The sequence below is a fragment of the Capricornis sumatraensis genome, chromosome 9 (assembly GCF_032405125.1).
Source record: "Capricornis sumatraensis isolate serow.1 chromosome 9, serow.2, whole genome shotgun sequence".
Taxonomy (NCBI): domain Eukaryota; kingdom Metazoa; phylum Chordata; class Mammalia; order Artiodactyla; family Bovidae; genus Capricornis; species Capricornis sumatraensis.
This window is the reverse complement of record NC_091077.1, coordinates 14,204,469-14,223,260: the sequence shown is the minus strand read 5'-3', so window position 1 is coordinate 14,223,260 and position 18,792 is coordinate 14,204,469. Positions and strand designations below refer to the sequence as shown.

Genomic DNA, 18,792 nt, shown 5'->3' with positions numbered 1-18,792 from the left:
TTGTCTTCTTGCATCTCTGTCTAAATCTGATAGAAAATTTGCCATCCAGTTCGACCCAGCCGGCCCAAAGTCTGGTACTCGGGAGGTGGAGAACTCGGCCTTGGGATCTGTGGTCAAAAGGCTGCCGCTTGGGCTCCCCGCCCCTCCCGGGGTCTGTAGCAGCCGCGGCTGGTCCCAAACTCACTGAATCAGGAACTCTGTGAGGGTCCAGCAGTCGGGGTGAATCGGCTGCAGGCAAGAGTTGAAGGGCCATTCTCGTACTTAATCGGCCTCCAAAAGCATCCTCTGGTCTCCTTCCGGAAAGGAAAAGCATCCTTGCCATTCGGGTCACGAGGACCTGAGCCTCCACCTTGTTTCTGCGCCGGTCTGTGGATTTCGGTTTGTTCGGTGAGTGCGGGGTGACGTTTGCTTAACTCCGTCTGCATCTCCCTTCCACGTGCAAGAGATACATTTTAACCTGTTTTTTCTTTTTCTTTGATTGTGGGAGTTAGTTTGCTACATTATATTCAGGTACATACTAGTGAACTGATCACTTAGTATCTTTTTAACCCCTGTTTGCCAGTTGCTGCTCTGAATGTTGGTCAATTATCCGTAGATTTTTAAAAATTTTCACACCGGAAGTGTGATCATATGCCAGTTTTAGCGTTTTCTTTTTTATTCCTTGTATCTTACACTTTTGTTTATTTAGTGCATTTCCCAGGACTTTCAGTTCAATGTAGAAAAGCATATAAATTGCATCCTTGCCTTGTTCCTGATCCCAGAGGGAATTCTGTCATTTCATTATTAAATAGGATGTTTGCTATAGGTGTTTGTAGATAATATATATATTTTCTAATTAAAGCCTATTTCCTTCTGGTCCTAGTGGGTTAAATTATTATCATAAATGGGTATTGATAGACATAAGTCACTATTTTCTATTGAAGGGGATAAGTCATATGATCTTTTTCTATTGATGTGAATTATATTTATCACATGTAATATTTACACAGTCTTTTTTTATATAGTATATTCTTTTTCATTATAGTCTATCCCAGGATATTGAATATAATTCCCTTTGCTATGCAATAGGACTTTGTTGTTTATCCATTCTATAGTTTGCATCTACTAATTCCAGACTCCTAGTCCATCCCTGTCCTATCTCCTCTCCTCTTTGGTAACCACAAATCTGTTCTCTGTATCTGTTGAGTCTTTTTCCATTTTGTAGATCGGCTTGTTTGTGCCACATTTTAGATTCCACATATAAGTGATATCATATGGTATTTGTCTTTCACTTTCTGACTTACTTCGCTTAGTGTGATAATTTCTGGCTGTACCCGTTTTGCTGCAAATAGCATTATTCCTTTCTTTTTTTAAATGGCTGAGTAGTGTTCTATTTTATATATGTATCACATCTTCTTTATTCATTCCTCCACTGATGGATATTTAGGTTGTTTACCTGACTTCACTGTTGTGCTGTTGTGAATAGTGCTGCTTTGAACATAGGGATGCGTGTATCTTTTTGAATTGCTTTACTCCAGATATATGCCCGGGAGTGGGATTTTTGCATCATACGGTAGTTCTGTTTAGTTTTTTAAGGAACCTTACATACTGTTCTCCACAATGGTTGTACCAGTTTACATTCCTACCAACAGGTAGTAGGATTCCCTTTTCTCCATGGGAGAGAGTGTGTTCTAATTTCTTTGATTTACATGCAGCTGTCCAGCTTTCCCAGCACCCACTTGCTGAAGAGATTATCTTTTACCCATTGTATATTCTTGCCTCCTTTGTTGACGATTAATTGACCACAGGAGTATGGGTTTGTTTCTGGGCTCTCTATTCTGTTCCATTGATCTGTGTGCCTGTTTTTTTTTTTTTTTTTGGGTGTGTGTGTGTGTGTGTGTGCAAATATAACACTGTTTTGATTACTGTAGTTCTGTAGTAGTCTGAAGCCTGGGATGGTTATGCTTTTTGCTTCATTCTTTTTCCTCAGGATTGCTTTGGCAATTCTGGGTCTTTTATGATTTCATATAAATTTTAGTATTATTCTAGTTCTGTGAAAAATGTCATGGGTAATTTGATAGGGATGGCAATAAATCTGTAGGTTGCTTTGGGTAGTATTGCCATTTTAGCTTTTCTAAGTTTTTAAAAATATCATGGGTGGTGGTTTAGTCACTAAGTAGTGTCTGACTCTTGCGACCCTGTGGACTGTAGCCTGCCAGGCTCCTCTGTCCATGGGATTCTCCAGGCAAGAGTACTGGAGTGGGTTTCCATTTCCTTCTCCAAAAAATATCATTAATTTTGTCATATACATATATATATATATATATATATATATATATATATATTTACACCTTTATGTGGTTCTTTTTCTGCCATTATACATCAATGGTTAACCTATAATTACTAATATTTCTTCTATAGGAACTGATGATATTTATAAATACAATTAACCCTTGAACAACATAGGTTTGAAATGCATGTGTCCACTTATATGCAGATTTTTTTTTTCACTATTAAATACTGGATGGGCCATTGGTTGAATCCTTGGATACTGAGGGCTGACTATGAGTTAAACTCAGACTTTCCATTGCTGGAGGCTTGGTACCCCAACCCCTGCAATTGTTTGAAGGTCAGTTGTGCATAAATATATGTGCCACACCAGGCATTGATTTTTTGCGTTGTTGAAACAGTTGTTCTGTTTATTTATTCTTAAAAAGTTATTTTTGGCTGCACTGGGTCTCCATTGCCAAGCATGGGTTTTCTTTAGTTGTAGTGAGTGGGGGCTACTCTTCTTTGCAGTGCGTGGGCTTCTCATGATGTTGGCTTCTTATTGCAGAGCACAGACTCTAGGTGTGTGGGCTTCAGTAGTTGCAGCATGTGAGCTTAGTAGTTGCAGTGTGAGGGCCCTAGAGTGCTGGCTCAGTAGTTGTGGTGCACAGCTTAGTTGCCCTGTGGCATGTAAAATCTTTCTGGACTAGGGATCAAACCAAACCCCTGTTCCCTGCAGATTCTTAACCACTGGACCACCAGGGAAATCCTAAAACAGTTGTTTTAATTTCCTGCTTCTACCCTGTCACATAAGTGGTCCTGACTTGCTAAAGAAATGTGTAGTGTATCTCCTTATCTCTATAATGTGATATATTTTTATATAGCATATACCATCACCTGATACTATTTTGGTAATTTACTGGTCCTCCTTAAAACAGTTATAAGACTCAAGTACTTTAGGGTTTTTCTGTTTTGTTTAGTGCTGTGTCTCCTATGACTGCACATAGTTGGACAGGGCAAATATTACCTAAATAAATATGAGATGAAGGAGCAGGAGGTAGGGACCTTAAGGGGAGCATCCTTGTTGAAGACATAGGGCTTAGTCAAGAGAAGGAGCTCAAGGGCAGGAATAGAGATGCAGATGTAGAGAATGGACTTGTGGATACAGTGGAGGAAGGAGACGGTGGGATGAATTGCGAGAGTAGCATTGACATATAAATGCTACCATGTGTACAACGGATAGTAGAAAGCTGCTGTCTAGCACAGGGAGCTCAGCTTGCTGCTGTGTTACAACCTAGAGGGTGGGATGGACATGGGTGAGAGGGAGACTCAAGAGGGAGGGAATATATGTAATTTGTAGCTGATTCACATTGATATATAGAATAAACCAACATAACATTGTAAAGCATTTGTTGTTCAGTCACTAGTGAAAGTGAAAGTCGCTCAGTCGTGTCCGACTCTTTGCGACCGCATGGACTATACAGTCCATGGAATCCTCCAGGCCAGAATACTGGAGTGGGTAGCCATTTCCTTCTCCAGTGCATCTTCCCATCCCAGGGATCGAACCCAGGTCTCCCCTGCATTGCAGGCAGATCTTTACCAGCTGAGCTACCAGGGAAGCATTCAGTTGCTAAGTTGTGTCCAACTGCAGCATGCCAGGCTTCGCTGACCCTCACTGTCTCCCGGAGTTTGCTCAAACTCATGTCCATTGAGTCAATGATGCCATCCAGCTGACATCCATCTTCTGTTATCCCCTTCTCCTCTTGCCCTGAATCTTTCTCAGCCTCAGAGTCTTTTCCAATGAGTTGGTTCTTTGCATCAGATGGCCAAAGTATCGAAGGTTCAGCATCAATCCTTCCAATGAGTATTCAGGGTTGATTTCCTTTAGGACTGACTGGTTTGATCTCCTTCCTGTCCAAGGGACTCTGAAAAGTCTTCCCTCCAATTAAAAATAAGTTAATAAAAAAAGAGAAGGAGCTCAAAGATGAAACAGTCAAAGGGAATACTTTATTTGTTTACTCTCCATAGTGTGCCCGACAGCATTCTAGGCTAGACCCCAGTAATGTTAGGGCATAGGGGCCTCACTGACAACTATATTATAAGGTATATGTTCAGAAACACACTCTTTGGGCATTTAGCTTTGAAAGTAAATACACCTGGATACACACCCTCCCTTAGCTTTCTAATTGGATAACACTGAGCACATGTCTAAGTGACTTAAGTTTCTGTTGGCTCTACAATACATATATGGTCCACTGAAGTGAGAGAGACTGCTGTGTTTTCACTATTTGAAATTCATGCACTAGTGCTGTGGATGCTACTGTCAGAGATGACACATATGCCAACTTCACTTCAGGTGTTCTTGTTATGCTGTGACTCTATCTCCTGTACAAGCAAAATTTAACATGAGATGTCTTCTCTGCCACCTGCATGTAAAATTCAGTCAGTTGTGCTGTTTCTCAAAAACCAGGTTTTGGAGACCCTGCAGCCCTTGGGAAGATCTCATAGTTAGAGATTGAGTAGTAATACATGTTGGCCGGCCAGGCAGTGCAGAAATAAATATTGGGTCTGGAACCCCTGGAGATCTGGTGTACAAGTCACACTTTCCTTTGAGATGGAATGTATATTCTTACTACTGAAGGCATTCTCTTATATCTTTAATGTTTTCATTATCATGGGCAGATTGACAGCCAAATTTTTTAGACTCCGGCTGACTCACTTACAAAATGGACTCTTAAACCTTTTTTTTTTCCTTAATGATCTACAAGAGTGAGAGGACTGTTTCTAGCTCTGGAGGAGATAAAACTGCTCCAACTTTAAAGAAAAAAAACTTTTTATTTTGTATTGGGATGTAGCTAATTAACAGTGTTGTGATAGTTTCAGGTGAGCAACTAAGACACTCAGCCATACATATACATGTATCCATTCTTCCCTAAACTCTCCTCCCATCCAGGCCTCCACATAACATTGAACAGAGTTCCATGTGCTACACAGTAGGCCCTTGTTGGTTATCCAGTTTCAATATAGGAGTGTGTACATGTCCATTCTAAACTCCCTAATTATCCCTTTCCCCTGTCCTTCCCCCTGGCAACCATAATGTCCTTCTCTATGTCTGTAAGTCTCTTTCTGTTTTGTAAGTAAGTTACTATTATTATTTTTTTTTCTTGCTCCATTTTCTCACAAGATCAATGTGTATTTGCTTGGGTGTGCAGGGGCTTTGCATGTGTGTGTGTGTGTGTGTGTGTTTTGAGGAGAATGATCACTCATAACAGATGTGCTGCCGAATCCACAGCCTTGATTGTGGAGACTGTGGGGACACCCAGATTCTCGTGTCTTCTTTCTCCTGGCTCAGCTGTAACATCTCAATACTCTGTCTTTCTTCATGAAGGGAACATGGAGGAAGAGAGAATAGCTGCTGAGTTACAGAAAAATGTGATAGAGGTAAGTAAGAGCTAATAATTCTCCAAAAGAATATTTAAATTCCATCAGGTTATCTATGTCCTAAATTTAGAGCAGAGATCTAACAACCTATTCCTACATTGGGTCACATAGTAAGCATTTTAGGCCATAGTTTCTATTTTACTCAGTTCTGGCATTTTATTGTTTTTTGTTTGTTTGTTTTGGGCAGCTTGTGGGATCTTATTTCCCTTACCAGGAATTGAACCTGTGCCCTCAGCAGTGAAAACATGGAGTCCTAACCACTGGACTGACAGGGATTTCCCATCAGTTCTGCCATTTTAGTGTGAAAGCAGCCATATACAGTGTATAAATAAATGTTTTATTGTGTTCCAGTAAAACTTTACTTAATATAAACAGGTGATAGGCTGATTTTAGTTCACGTTTTATAATTTACAGCTCCTGGGCCTAGAGTGTAAGAAAATATGACTGACTCTGGGCCTGGGTTGAATATTGTGCTTCTTGCTGACTTATGGGCTCCAGGTGTATGGAGGGAAAAAAGAAAAACAAAAGGTCCTTGTCTCTTGGGGATTTAAACCTCATCCAAATTTTATCTAGTGTTTTGTGTTGTGCTGATTGCTATGGTGCGGAATAAGGAAGCAGGTGAACTTGTTTCTGTAAGAAGGATTTTTTTTTAATAGTTTTTTTTGTTGCTGTTGCAGTAGTTTTTCTATTTTACAGTAAAATGTTTTGTTACAGTTGTTTTTTCTGTTTTCTATTTTGGTTTTTTGGCCCCAAGGCATGTGGGATCTTAGGCCCTCAACCAAGGATTGAACCCACATCCCCTGCATTGGAAAGCACAGTCTTAAGCCCTGAACGTCCAGGGAAGTCCCTCTAACAAGGGATTTTTGCTTCTTTCAATGTGGAAATTATTTCATTTTTAGAGCATTTCTCTCATTTCTGCAATATGTTCTGGATGTTTTTGATTATTGTAAGAGTGGAACTAGTCACCATCAAACAGTAGAAAGATAAATTTAGTGTTTCAAAAATGTTGTTAAATCTATGAGACCGAATTTGATCAGTCAGGATGCTTAGATAGAATGAGAAAGATCTGATGACTGAATCCTAGGGTAGATATTTGGGAGAAAAGAATCTTTTGAACTTCCTGTGAGTTGATTCTCAGTTCCCTGGTACTGTCAGCCTCATTCACCCTCCTGCACATGCTGGGGGAGTTGGTACCTTTCTGAACAAAGTATGTGGAATGTTTTAGGACACAGTGGTCTTTGAGGATGTGGCTGTGGACTTTACCCAAGAGGAGTGGGCTCTGCTGAATCTCGCTCAGAGAAACCTCTACAGAGATGTGATGCTGGAAAACTTCCGGAACCTGGCCTCATTAGGTAAGGATGGTAACATTCCTCCAGTGTTATGTTATTTAGAAAACAGGTTTATCTTATAAATTGCCCTTGTTCTAGGATTTGGGTTGAGAAACTGGAATAAATTGTTAAATAAGACAGACATGGTCACTGACCCCAGGGAGCTAGTGGAGTCTAGTGGCTTCACCATGAAAATAAACATGTGTATTGTTAAAGTATTTCATCAATATAAAACAAGCAAAAGAATTAGTGAAAGTTTCCTTACCCATTTTTCCACTGGCACTGAATGCAGAGTTTTCATTTTCTCAGGGTTGTAAAGTTTTCACTTTCTCTCAGGGTACTGAAAGCATTATTTTTCTTTATTCAGTCAATCTTTCATTCTTTAAGCATTTGTTTTTGAGGATGAATTTGTATCAAACCCTTTTGAATATATACTATAGACAATAAGATGTCATTGTATTGAAAATGCTTCAGTAATGGAGAAGATAAATATGAAATTAACATGAGGAAAAGAAAGAAAATAAACATATATATTGAACCTGCTTTTCCTTTTTTTTTGTGGTCAGAATCCTCAAGGAGGCTTATTAAGTGTGTATGGTGTGGGCAGAGGCTTCAGGGGTCACTTTGGGGGACAGGGAGAAAATTGGTGGTTTGAGACCTTTTGAGAATTTTACTGCTATTAATTCCCTGTACCCAAAGACCACCAGTTTAACAAGTTGGGTTTATTCCTTGGAGCAGTGAGGGAGAAACACAAGTCATGGGGAACAATGCAGTGTGTTAGAAAGTAAATATTATAGGATTTATATACTTAGGTTGAATGATTTAGGGGTAGGTCCATGACAATAGGCTGTTCTATTTTCCTAGGCCTTTCATAACAAAGTGCCACAAACTGGGTAGCTAGGAACAACAGAAACTTTTTCTTTTACTTTTTTAAAAAACTTCCTCTACCTCTACTCCCCAGTTTTATTCTGTAGCTAGACAACTATTTTATTTATTTAGGCTGTGCTAGGTCTTTGCTGCACTTGGGCTTTCTCTAGTTGCAGTGAGTGGGGCTACTCTTTGTTGAGGTGCATGGGCTTCTCACAGTGGTGGGTTCTGTTGTTGGGGAGCCCGCACTTTAGGTGCGAGGGCTTTGGTAGTTGTAGGGTGCGAGGGCTTCAGTAGTTGTGGTGCATGGGCTTAATTGCTCCATGGCATGTGGAATCTTCCTGCACCAGGGATCGAACCTGTGTCTCCTGCCTTGGCAGGCGTCTTCTGTACCACCTGTACTGCCAGGGAAGTGTGAAATTTACTCTTCTAAATTTCAAGAGATTGGAAGTCTGAAATCAAGGTGTCATGATCCTTCTGAAGGCTCAGGAGAAAACCCCTCCTTGCCTCTTCCTAGCTTTTGGTTGTTGCTGGCAGTCCTTGGTTGGTAGCCATATCACTCTAATCTCTGCCTCCATCTTCATAGGGCCTTTGTCCTTTGTCTCTACATCTTTCTGTCCTTGTAAGGACATGAGCCATTGCATTTAGGGCTTACCCAAATCGAGTATAACTTCATGTTAACTTGATTACATCTGCAAATATCTATTTCCAAATAAAGTAATGTTCTGATTCTTGGTGGACATGGATTTTTTTTTTTTCCAGTACACTCTATTTTTTTTTAGAGCAGTTTGTATGCTCACAGCAAAATTAACTGGCAAGTACAAAGATTTCCCGTAAATGCACTGCCTTCTGCCAGAGTAGTATATTCATTACAGTTGATGAACCTATATTGACACATCATTATTAAGGTAAATCTCAAGTTTATATTCAGTTCAGTTCAGTTCAGTCGCTCAGTCATGTCCGACTCTTTGTAACCCCATGAATTGCAGCACGCCAGGCCTCCCTGTCCATCACCATCTCCCGGAGTTCACTCAGACTCACGTCCATCGAGTCCGTGATGCCATCCAGCCATCTCATCCTCGGTCGTCCCCTTCTTCTCTTGCCCCTGATCCCTCCCAGCATCACAGTCTTTTCCAATGAGTCAGCTCTTTGCGTGAGGTGGCCAAAGTACTGAAGTTTCAGCTTTAGCATCATTCCTTCCAAAGAAATCCCAGGGCTGATCTCCTTCAGAATGGACTGGTTGAATCTCCTTGCAGTCCAAGGGACTCTCAAGAGTCTTGTCCAACACCAGTTTAAAAGCATCAATTCTTCGGCACTCAGCCTTCTTCACAGTCCAACTCTCACATCCATACATGACCACTGGAAAGACCATAGCCTTGACTAGATGGAGCTTAGTCGGCAAAGTAATGTCTCTGCTTTTGAATATACTGTCTAGGATGGTCATAACTTTTCTTCCAAGGAGTAAGCGTCTTTTAATTTCATGGCTGCAATCACCATCTGCAGTGATTTTGGAGCCCCCCAAAATAAAGTCTGACACTGTTTCCGCTGTTTCCCCATCTTTTTCCCATGAAGTGATGGGACCAGATGCCATGATCTTCGTTTTCTGAACATTGAGCTTGAAGCCAACTTGTTCACTCTCCTCTTGCACTTTCATCAAGAGGCTTTTTAGCTCCTCTTCACTTTCTGCCATAAGCTTGGTGTCATCTGCATATCTGAGGTTATTGATATTTCTCCCGGCAATCTTGATTCCAGCTTGTGTTTCTTCCAGTCCAGTGTTTCTCATGATGTACTCTGCATAGAAGTTAAATAAGCAGGGTGACAATATACAGCCTTGACGTACTCCTTTTCCTATTTGGAACCAGTCTGTTGTTCCATGCCCAGTTCTAACTGTTGCTTCCTGACCTGCATACAGATTTCTCAAGAGGCTGGTCAGGTGGTCTGGTATTCCCATCTCTCTCAGAATTTTCCACAGTATATTGTGATCCACACAGTCAAAGGCTTTGGCATAGTCAATAAAGCAGAAATAGATGTTTTTCTGGAATTCTCTTGCTTTTTTCATGATCCAGCAGATGTTGGCAATTTGATCTCTGGTTCCTCTGCCTTTTCTAAAACCAGCTTGAACATAAGGGAGTTCACGGTTCATGTATTGCTGAAGCCTGGCTTGGCGAATTTTGAGCATGACTTTACTAGCATGTGAGATGAGTGCAATTGTGCGGTAGTTTGAACATTCTTTTGCATTGCCTTTCTTTGGAATTGGCATGAAAACTGACCTTTTCCAGTCCTGAAAATAGAGACAAAGAGGTTGATATTCCTTGGTTTACGCAGAAAGCCAATAAAGCCCCAGCACGGGACTTGCTCTGTTCACATAAGCCACAGGCGCCCTTTCAAGTAGCTGAAGGTGCCCCACCTTGGGTACCTTCTCTAGTGGGTCTTAGAAGCCCAGGCAAGAAAGTGAACTCAGGGCCCCTGCGCTCCAGGGGATCAACCTGAAAAGGAAAGGGAAAGAGAGAGAAAGAATGACACGGGGAGACCAAGCTTTGGTGAGCGAGGCCTGTCACTTTGTTTTCAGAGGGAACTTTTATACCCTGAGTTATACATTGAGCAAAGTGAAAAATGCAGAGTCAGCTCAACATTCCATCAGTTTTAACTTTTATCGTTACCAGGTTTCTTCCTGCATACCATTTCATAAACATGGGTCTTATTTTTTGTACATTATCTTCTTGCCTGGAGGCCTGTTGACATTTTATGACCCCTTTTTGATAAAGCTTGGTCAGCTAAAACACTTACTTTCCCTTGAAATGTTTTTTGTTAAATTCCTTAGCCTGCGTCACCCTTAAAGTACAGAGTTACATTTTTATGGAGCAAAGATTCAGTAGGTTACAGCAAAGAAAGAACTTTATTAACTCAAAGTCTAATGTTGGTAATGCTAAGGCTACTACTTGTTTTTTCTCCATCTTAACTGTATGCACTCCCAGGAACACAATGGTTAAGGGATGTGGGAATTTGGCAGCAAGCATTGGCTCAACATTGTTACAAGAGTCTGGATAAACCTGCCAAGTAAGCTAGAATGCTAACAGGGGGTTTAAATTGAAATACTCCTTTTATGCCCAGGAGATTTATCAACTAGAGCCCTAAGTTGACTTTTTCCAGAAAAAGGTGGTCGGGGATAGCCCCCTGTTAATGTCAGAAGAGTTGGTGAAAGGCATAAAATAGTAAGACAGATTCTGGTTTTGGGATAGATGCTCGAGCAGGTCCAGGGGTTCCCTCGAGTCCTGATCCACCTTGCCAGTCAGGTCTCTTCTGCATGATCTTGTCATGGGTGGGATTGGCCCAGGGAGTCCCTCGAGTCCTGAAGCCTTGCTTGTCAGGTCTCCTTCGCATGACCTTGTCATGGATGGGATCTCCCGTGCTGGCTTCTGGCCGAGTATAGTTTTGTGTATGATGTGAGGGTGTGTTGTTGTTTCCTTGATACACATGAAACTGTCTAGTCTTCCCAACACCACTTGCTGAAGAGAGTTTTTCTCCATTGTATATTCTTACTTTGACCTATTTAAAAAAAATCAAGTTATTTTCTTATTGTTGAGTTTTAAGACTTCTGTATATATTTTGGATAATAGTTCTTTATCACACATGTCTTTTGCAAATATTTTCTCCAAGTATGTGGCATGTCTTTTCATTTTCTTGACAGTGTTTTACTCAGAGCAAAAATTTTTAATATTAATGAAGACCAACTTATCAGTTCTTTCTTTCATGAATTGTGCTTTTCAGGTTCCTTATTGGCTTTAAAAATAAAAAGTTATTTTACCAACAAAAAAATAGTTTACTTGGCAATAGCAAGGGAATTGCAATTTGAGATAAGAAAGCTATAACAAAAGCCATAGGCAAGTCCACAGAACAATGGAGAAGAATGTAATTTTGTAGAGAAAAAGGAGGAAATTGGGAGAGGTTGTTTTGGATGAAAGTCCACTGGATAAAGGTGAGAGTTTATGGTGATGATGGCTGAGTTGCTGGAGTAGTGATTTCTGATAGGAGATGTGATGTACATCTTTTCCTGTTAGGATTATAATTGGTGATTCTTGTTGGGGTCTCTGATGGACAATTCTCCCTGTAATTAATGTTGTAAAGAATTAGATGAAAACTTCCTCTTCTGGCCTCTCAACTCCATTTAGTGAAGTTTTCCTTGATTAATTTTCACATATCTAACAAATCACTAGATCTTAGGGCATCTACTTTTTTTCCCTGTTGTCTTTTAGGAATTCCATAGTTTTACGTTTTACATTTAGATTTGTGATCCATTTTGAGCTAATTTTTTACTCTCTATTGATGGAACCCAGTTATCCCAAAGCCCTGTATGACTCCCTGTGAATTTTGAGTTAATATTTTGCAAGTCTATGTCAAGATTTTTTTTTTAAATGTACCTTAATGTCTAGTAGTTGTTGTAGCAACATTTGTTGGAAAGACTTATTTTTTTCTCTACTGTGTTTCTAAATTGCTGTATTTCTGTATTGCCTTTGAACCTTTGTCAAAGGTAAGTTGACTATATTTATGTGGGTCTATTTCTAGACTCTCTATTCTGTTCCATTGGTCTATTTAGATATGAATTTTTGAGGGCCACTGTCACCCTAGTTCACAGGTGTTCATTTTAGATTGGATGTTGACAGAAAGCAGGGGAAATTCTAGTAATACTTCGCACCTAGGCTAAATCATGAAATAGCCTTATTTTGTTTCATTTTAACATGGTATTAGAGTAACCTTGTCTAAGATTGGTATTCGGAGATTATTTATCTTCAACAGGAGAACAACATATCCTGCCTGTGAGTACTGGACCAGCTTCTAATAATATCGAGGTCTATGTGTGAATATCAGATCAGTTCTATTCATCAGACTGCCCCATCCCCTTAAAAGATAAATTAGATATTTTGTTGCAGTTAAACTCACACCTGTGAAAAAGTTCACTTCAGATTGGGACTTGAACCCGTGTGCCAGAGTTTGAGCTCATGTGCCAGGACTCGAACTTGGCCAAAATCCAGTTTGGGACTTGAACTCATGAGGCTGCAACTTCAGCCTGGCCAAAACCCATGGTCTTCCAACTGAGATCACATACCTGGTTTCTGGACTTAATGATGGTCAGAGTCTTTGTATCTCAGTGTGAAAGGAACAGCAAGAAGCAAACTGATAGGCAAAAGGTAGATTTATTAGTATAAGATGCTTGCAAGAGATGTAAGTGGGTAGATGAGGGAGCCCTGCACTGAGGATTAAGTGGGCTATAATTTTATTGTGAAAGGAAAGTGTGTGTGGGGGGGGAAAGGACTGCCTTCTTTGAGTTGATTTCAGGCTTACATCACTAGTTCCTCCTTTGTATCAGGCACAAGAATGTCTGACCCTGTGTGGTCAAACTAGAATTGTCTTCTGTGCATGCATGTTCAGTCATGTCTGACTCTTTGAGATCCCATAGACTATAGCCCATCAGACTCCCCTGTCCATGGAATTTTCCAAGTTAGAATAGTGGAGTGGGTTGCCATTTTCTACTTCAGAGGATCTTCTCAGCGTAGGGGTTGAACCTGTGAATCGTGCTTTGGCAGGCAGAGTTTTGACCACTTGTGCCACATTGTCATAGCGCTTATTCAAATCAGTAGAAGGGTGGTGACATTTTTATTTCACCTAATAACCTGGGGCATATCTTTTGCTTTTATAAATGGCATTATAGTTAAACAAGCCTGCTTTGTTCCACCAGTCTAATAGCTTTTTGAGCATCCTTAACTTCCACAGAGTACATCGTGAGAAAAGCTGGTCTGGAAGAAGCACAAGCTGAAATCAAGATTGCTGGGAGGAATATCAATAACCTCAGATATGCAGATGACACCACCCTTATGGCAGAAAGTGAAGAGGAACTAAAAAGCCTCTTGATGAAAGTGAAAGAGGAGAGTGAAAAGGTTGGCTTAAAGCTCAACATTCAGAAAATGAAGATCATGGCATATGCTCCCATCACTTTATGGGAAATAGATGGGGAAACAGTGGAAACAGTGTCAGACTTTATTTTTTTTTGGCTCCAAAATCACTGTAGATGGTGATTGCAGCCAGGAAATTAAAAGACGCTTACTCCTTGGAAGGAAATTATGACCAACCTAGATAGTATATTGAAAAGCAGAGATATTAGTTTGCCAACAAAGGTCCATCTAGTCAAGGCTATGATTTTTCCAGTGGTCATGTATGGACGTGAGAGTTGGGCTATAAAGAAAGCTGAGTGAAAGAAAGAATTGATGCTTTTGAACTGTGGTGTTGGAGAAGACTCTTGAGAGTCCCTTGGACTGCAAGGAGATCCAACTAGTCCATCCTAAAGGAGATCAGTCCTGGGTGTTTAATGGAAGGACTGATGCTGAAACTGAAACTCCAATACTTTGGCCACCTCATGCGAAGAGTTGACTCATTGGAAAAAACCCTGATGCTGGGAGGGATTGGAGACAGGAGGAGAAGGGGACGACAGAGGGTGAGATGGCTGGATGGCATCACCAACTCGATGGACATGAGTTTGAGTGAACTCCAGGAGTGGGTGATGGACAGGGAGGCCTGGTGTGTTGTGATTCAAAGGTTGCAAAGAGTCAGACACAGCTGAGTGACTGAACTGAACTGAACTGAACTGAACTTCCACTGGTCTCTCAAAGTTCTCTAGGTTTCCCTCTTTATCTCTAATCCACTACTGGGACTTCTGCATAACTATCCTATCCTGTATAACTATCCTATTCTATCCCTATCACTTGCTTTAGGGTATCAGAAGAGCAGTTTTTGCTCTGTTTCATAGAAATATATGTGGTAACTCATTGTTTTCCCTCACGATATACTTTTCTATGTGAACAGGGTATCCACTACTCAAACCGTATCTGATCTTACAGTGGAAACAAGAGGAGGACCTAGAGACAGTGGAGAGAAGACTGTCTCTTCAGGGGGAGCATCAGTAAAGCAAGAATACCTGATGTGGTTGGGGGATATTACATTTGGGAAAAATAACATAAAATCAAAATGAAGCTTTGTTTTGTCTGAGGAAGCTGAGCTTCCACAGATATCTTAGATTACTATTTTATTTATTTAAAAAAATTTTATTTTTTACTGTGCTGGATCTTCATTGCTTTGCATGGGCTTTTCTCTAGTTGCAGAGAGTGAGGACTGCCCTCTAGTTGCAGTGCCTGGGCTTAGTATTTGCAGCTTGTGGGCTCGAGGATGTGGGCTTAGTAGTTACTGCACACTGGCTTAGTTGCTCTGTGGCATGTGGAATCTTCCTGGACCAGGGATTGAACCAGTGTCCCCTACATTAGCAAGTGGATTCTTATCCACTGTGCCACCAGGGAAGTCCTTGATTACTCTTTTGACTTTTCTTCAGTCCTCTCACCTGTTCCTTGTTCTTGGGAAAGACCACATTTTGTCTTTGTAATGTAGTATTTGGTCATGTGTGTTTCATTCCGTTTCTTTTTGTTTTATTCTCCTAGTAATATCTTATCTATGCTACCATCAGTTTCCATCTTCATGGGATTATTCCTAGTCACTTCACTATTTCTACTGTGTGCTTATTACCAAAGTTCTGAACCAGCTGTACTGCCAAAGTCCTTTGCTCATGGGTGCCTTTGCTACTTTGTTTCAGGTTTCGAGATTCAACTTAAAATTAATGAATCAGTTGCTCCACAAGATACTTATGGAAAAATATCCAATGAACAGGATGTAGTAGGATTCAAAAGGAGTGATTCCTCATTGTCCATTTTACATAAAATCTGGGAATACCATGATATTGATTATCAGAACAAAAACCACAAGAAACGTTTGAGGTAAGTGCCATTCATATAAGAGAAAAGTAGTGTCTCAGGAAAGAATCTTAAAATATCACAGAATTAAAAAAAAGAAAAATCTAAAACTTAGTCAAAAATTGTAATTTCATAAAGACTTTTCATAAGATATTTTTTTCACAAGTGAGACTTGAGCCCTTCCATGTTTAACACATAAATCATTGAGCAACCATCAGAAAAATCTCATAAGTCAAAAACTCAGTCATAATATTGTCTGTCTTAGAGCACAATGTGAGTACTTTCATCTTATCATTGGACAGGCCAGAAAAATACACATAGGCACTGAAAATGGTAAAAATTTACTTGCCACTAATAATGTGCTTTTTATTTTTGAAAGAATTCATGGGGTTGAGAACATCTACGAACATAATGAAGAAAATCAGTGTGGCCTAACCTTCAGCCAAATTTCACACCTTAATATACTCAAGAGTACTACCGAAGTAAGAGCCTATGAGTGCCGTGTGTGTAAAAAGGCCTTCATAGATCATTTATCCCTGAAGAATCACATTAGGTCTCACACTGGTAGCAAACCCTATCAGTGTAACGAATGTGGGAAAGGTTTCCATTTTTTTGCTTGTTTTAAGAAGCATATGAAAACTCCCACTGAAGAGAAACCCTATGAATGTAAGGAATGTACCAAAGCCTTCAGTTGTTCTTCCTTCTTTCGGGCACATATGAAGATTCATGCAGGAAAGACAAGTTGCGAATGCAGGGAATGTGGGAAAACCTTTAGCTGTTCTTCATCCCTCACAGAACACAAAAGAATTCACAGTGGAGATAAGCCTTATGAATGTAAGGAGTGTGGGAAAGCCTTTAGCTGTTCCTCCTCACTCTCCAAACACAAAAGGATTCACAGTGGAGATAAGCCATATGAGTGTAAGGAGTGTGGGAAGGCCTTCAGTTCCTCCTCTCACCTTATCATACATATAAGAATCCATACTGGAGAAAAGCCTTATGAATGTCAAGAGTGTGGGAAAGCCTTCAGTGAGTCCTCGAAGCTCACTGTACACGTTAGAACACATACAGGCGAGAAACCCTATAAATGTAAGGAATGTGGGAAAGCGTACAACTGTCCATCCTCCTTGAGCATCCACATGAGAAAACACACAGGGGAAAAACCCTATGAATGCCTAGAATGTGGGAAAGCCTTCTATCTTCCCACTTCCCTGAATACACATGTGAAAAATCAGAGTAGAGAGAAACCGTATGAATGTAAAGAATGTGGAAAAGCCTTCAGTTGCCCTTCGTCCTTTCGAGCACACGTGAAAGATCACACTGGAAAGGCGCAGTATGAATGTAAGGAATGTGGGAAAGCCTTCAGTCGTTCCTCATCCCTCACTGAACACTTAAGAACTCACAGTGGAGAAAAGCCTTATGAATGTAAGGAATGTGGGAAAGCCTTCATCAGCTCATCCCACCTGACGGTACATATAAGAACTCACACTGGAGAGAAACCTTATGAATGTAAGAAATGTGGAAAAGCCTTCATTTACCCCTCAGCCCTTAGGATCCACATGAGAACACACACTGGGGAGAAACCCTATGAATGTAAGGAATGTGGGAAAGCCTTTCGCCATTCTTCATACCTGACTGTCCATACAAGGATGCACACTGGAGAGAAACCCTTTGAATGTCTGGAATGTGGGAAAGCTTTCAGTTGTCCTTCATCCTTTCGAAGACATGTAAGAAGCCACACTGGTGAGAAGCCCTATGAATGTAAGGAATGTGGGAAAGCCTTTGTTTGTCCCGCTTACTTTCGAAGACATGTGAAAACTCACACCAGAGAAAATATATAAAGTAAGGAATGAGGGAATGTCTTTAATGCTTTTTCAAAGCTTACGGAGCATGTGAGATCTCACACTGTGAAGACACCCTATGAATGTAAGAAATTGTCACTCATCTTTTGGAAAAACCCATAACTGAGAGAAACTCTGTGTATGTAAATCATGTGGTAATACCTCCATGACCATCACTTATTGTGTTCTAAGAAAGTTCATACTCAAAGCAAAGATTAGTGCCTCATCCTTAAAGTGGGCTACTGCTTGATCATTGATTTCCAGTTTAATTTTCTGATATGAATGTGTAAGGTGATAAATTTCCTCTAATACCTTTCAGCTCTAGCCACGTATGTTTTATTATGGGGTGCTTTTATTAGGGTTCAGATGTAAATGTTGTTTCTATTACAGAGTTTTCTGGACCCATCAGGCATTTAAAGTATTTTTTTAATATATAGGCATGAGTGATCTTTTATTATCATTATTAGCTACCAGTTAATTCTCTTTGTTCTCTAAGTGTGCAAGTCATTGTGGTATCGACATTCAAGTATTTGTAGTTTCTTTGGTAAATGGTAATTTCATTTTGATCTAGTATGGTGGAAACTGGAAATTGCCTACCCTCTATTCCCCGCCCCCTGCCTCTCTCTCTCTCTTTTTTTTTTTAACACAAAAACATTATTAGTTTTTACCATTAAAAGCTTTCCCTGTCTAATAAGTAATCCAGTGGAAATCAATAAGTGCAAAAGCCTTGATAGAAGAGTCTCATCTGTTATGTTATTTTTGTATTTTGTTCTTTATCCTTGCTTATGACTGGGAATTGGACCCAGTATTTTGAACTTTTATAAAAGAGACCTTGCAACAGGAAAGCTACAAGTAAAGTTGGTTGGGCTGTCTTATGTTGTAGTACTTTGGACGTGACTGGGATTGCATTTCCCAGAGTCAGTTCTTTATCTAGTTCCAGGTTTGAGTTGTCTAAAGTAAGAGTTTGTGTGAGAATTGGAAGGCAGAGGGAAGAAACCATTATTCTGAGTTTGGGGGCAATGAGACAGGGAGACAGATGCATGGGGGCCTGCCAAGCTTCAGTTTCTAGCTTTTTGCCTAATTATTGGACTCACTGATCAATACTGGGTCAAAGCAGAACACAAAGTGCTTGACTTTCATTATCTCAGAGGCAGCCACTCCATAGACCCCTCCATAAATTTCTCCATCATGGCCATACACAGCTTCTTGGATTTTTCTGGCAAGTTCCTGCATTGTAATTTTGCTGATATTACAGACCCTTTGGCACATCTGTTGACTGCA

The 18,792-nt window shown here is 40.3% G+C and overlaps 1 protein-coding gene across 1 annotated transcript; it reads left to right on the top strand.

The window, feature by feature from the left end:
- Positions 1-291: 291 nt before the first annotated feature.
- Positions 292-17,511, top strand: ZNF699 (zinc finger protein 699). The gene is given in 6 exon segments (XM_068980858.1): positions 292-387; positions 5,636-5,688; positions 6,914-7,040; positions 14,739-14,840; positions 15,517-15,697; positions 16,053-17,511. Coding segments are annotated over 5 exon segments (1,917 nt in total). The 5' UTR covers positions 292-387; positions 5,636-5,640.
- Positions 17,512-18,792: the final 1,281 nt, after the last annotated feature.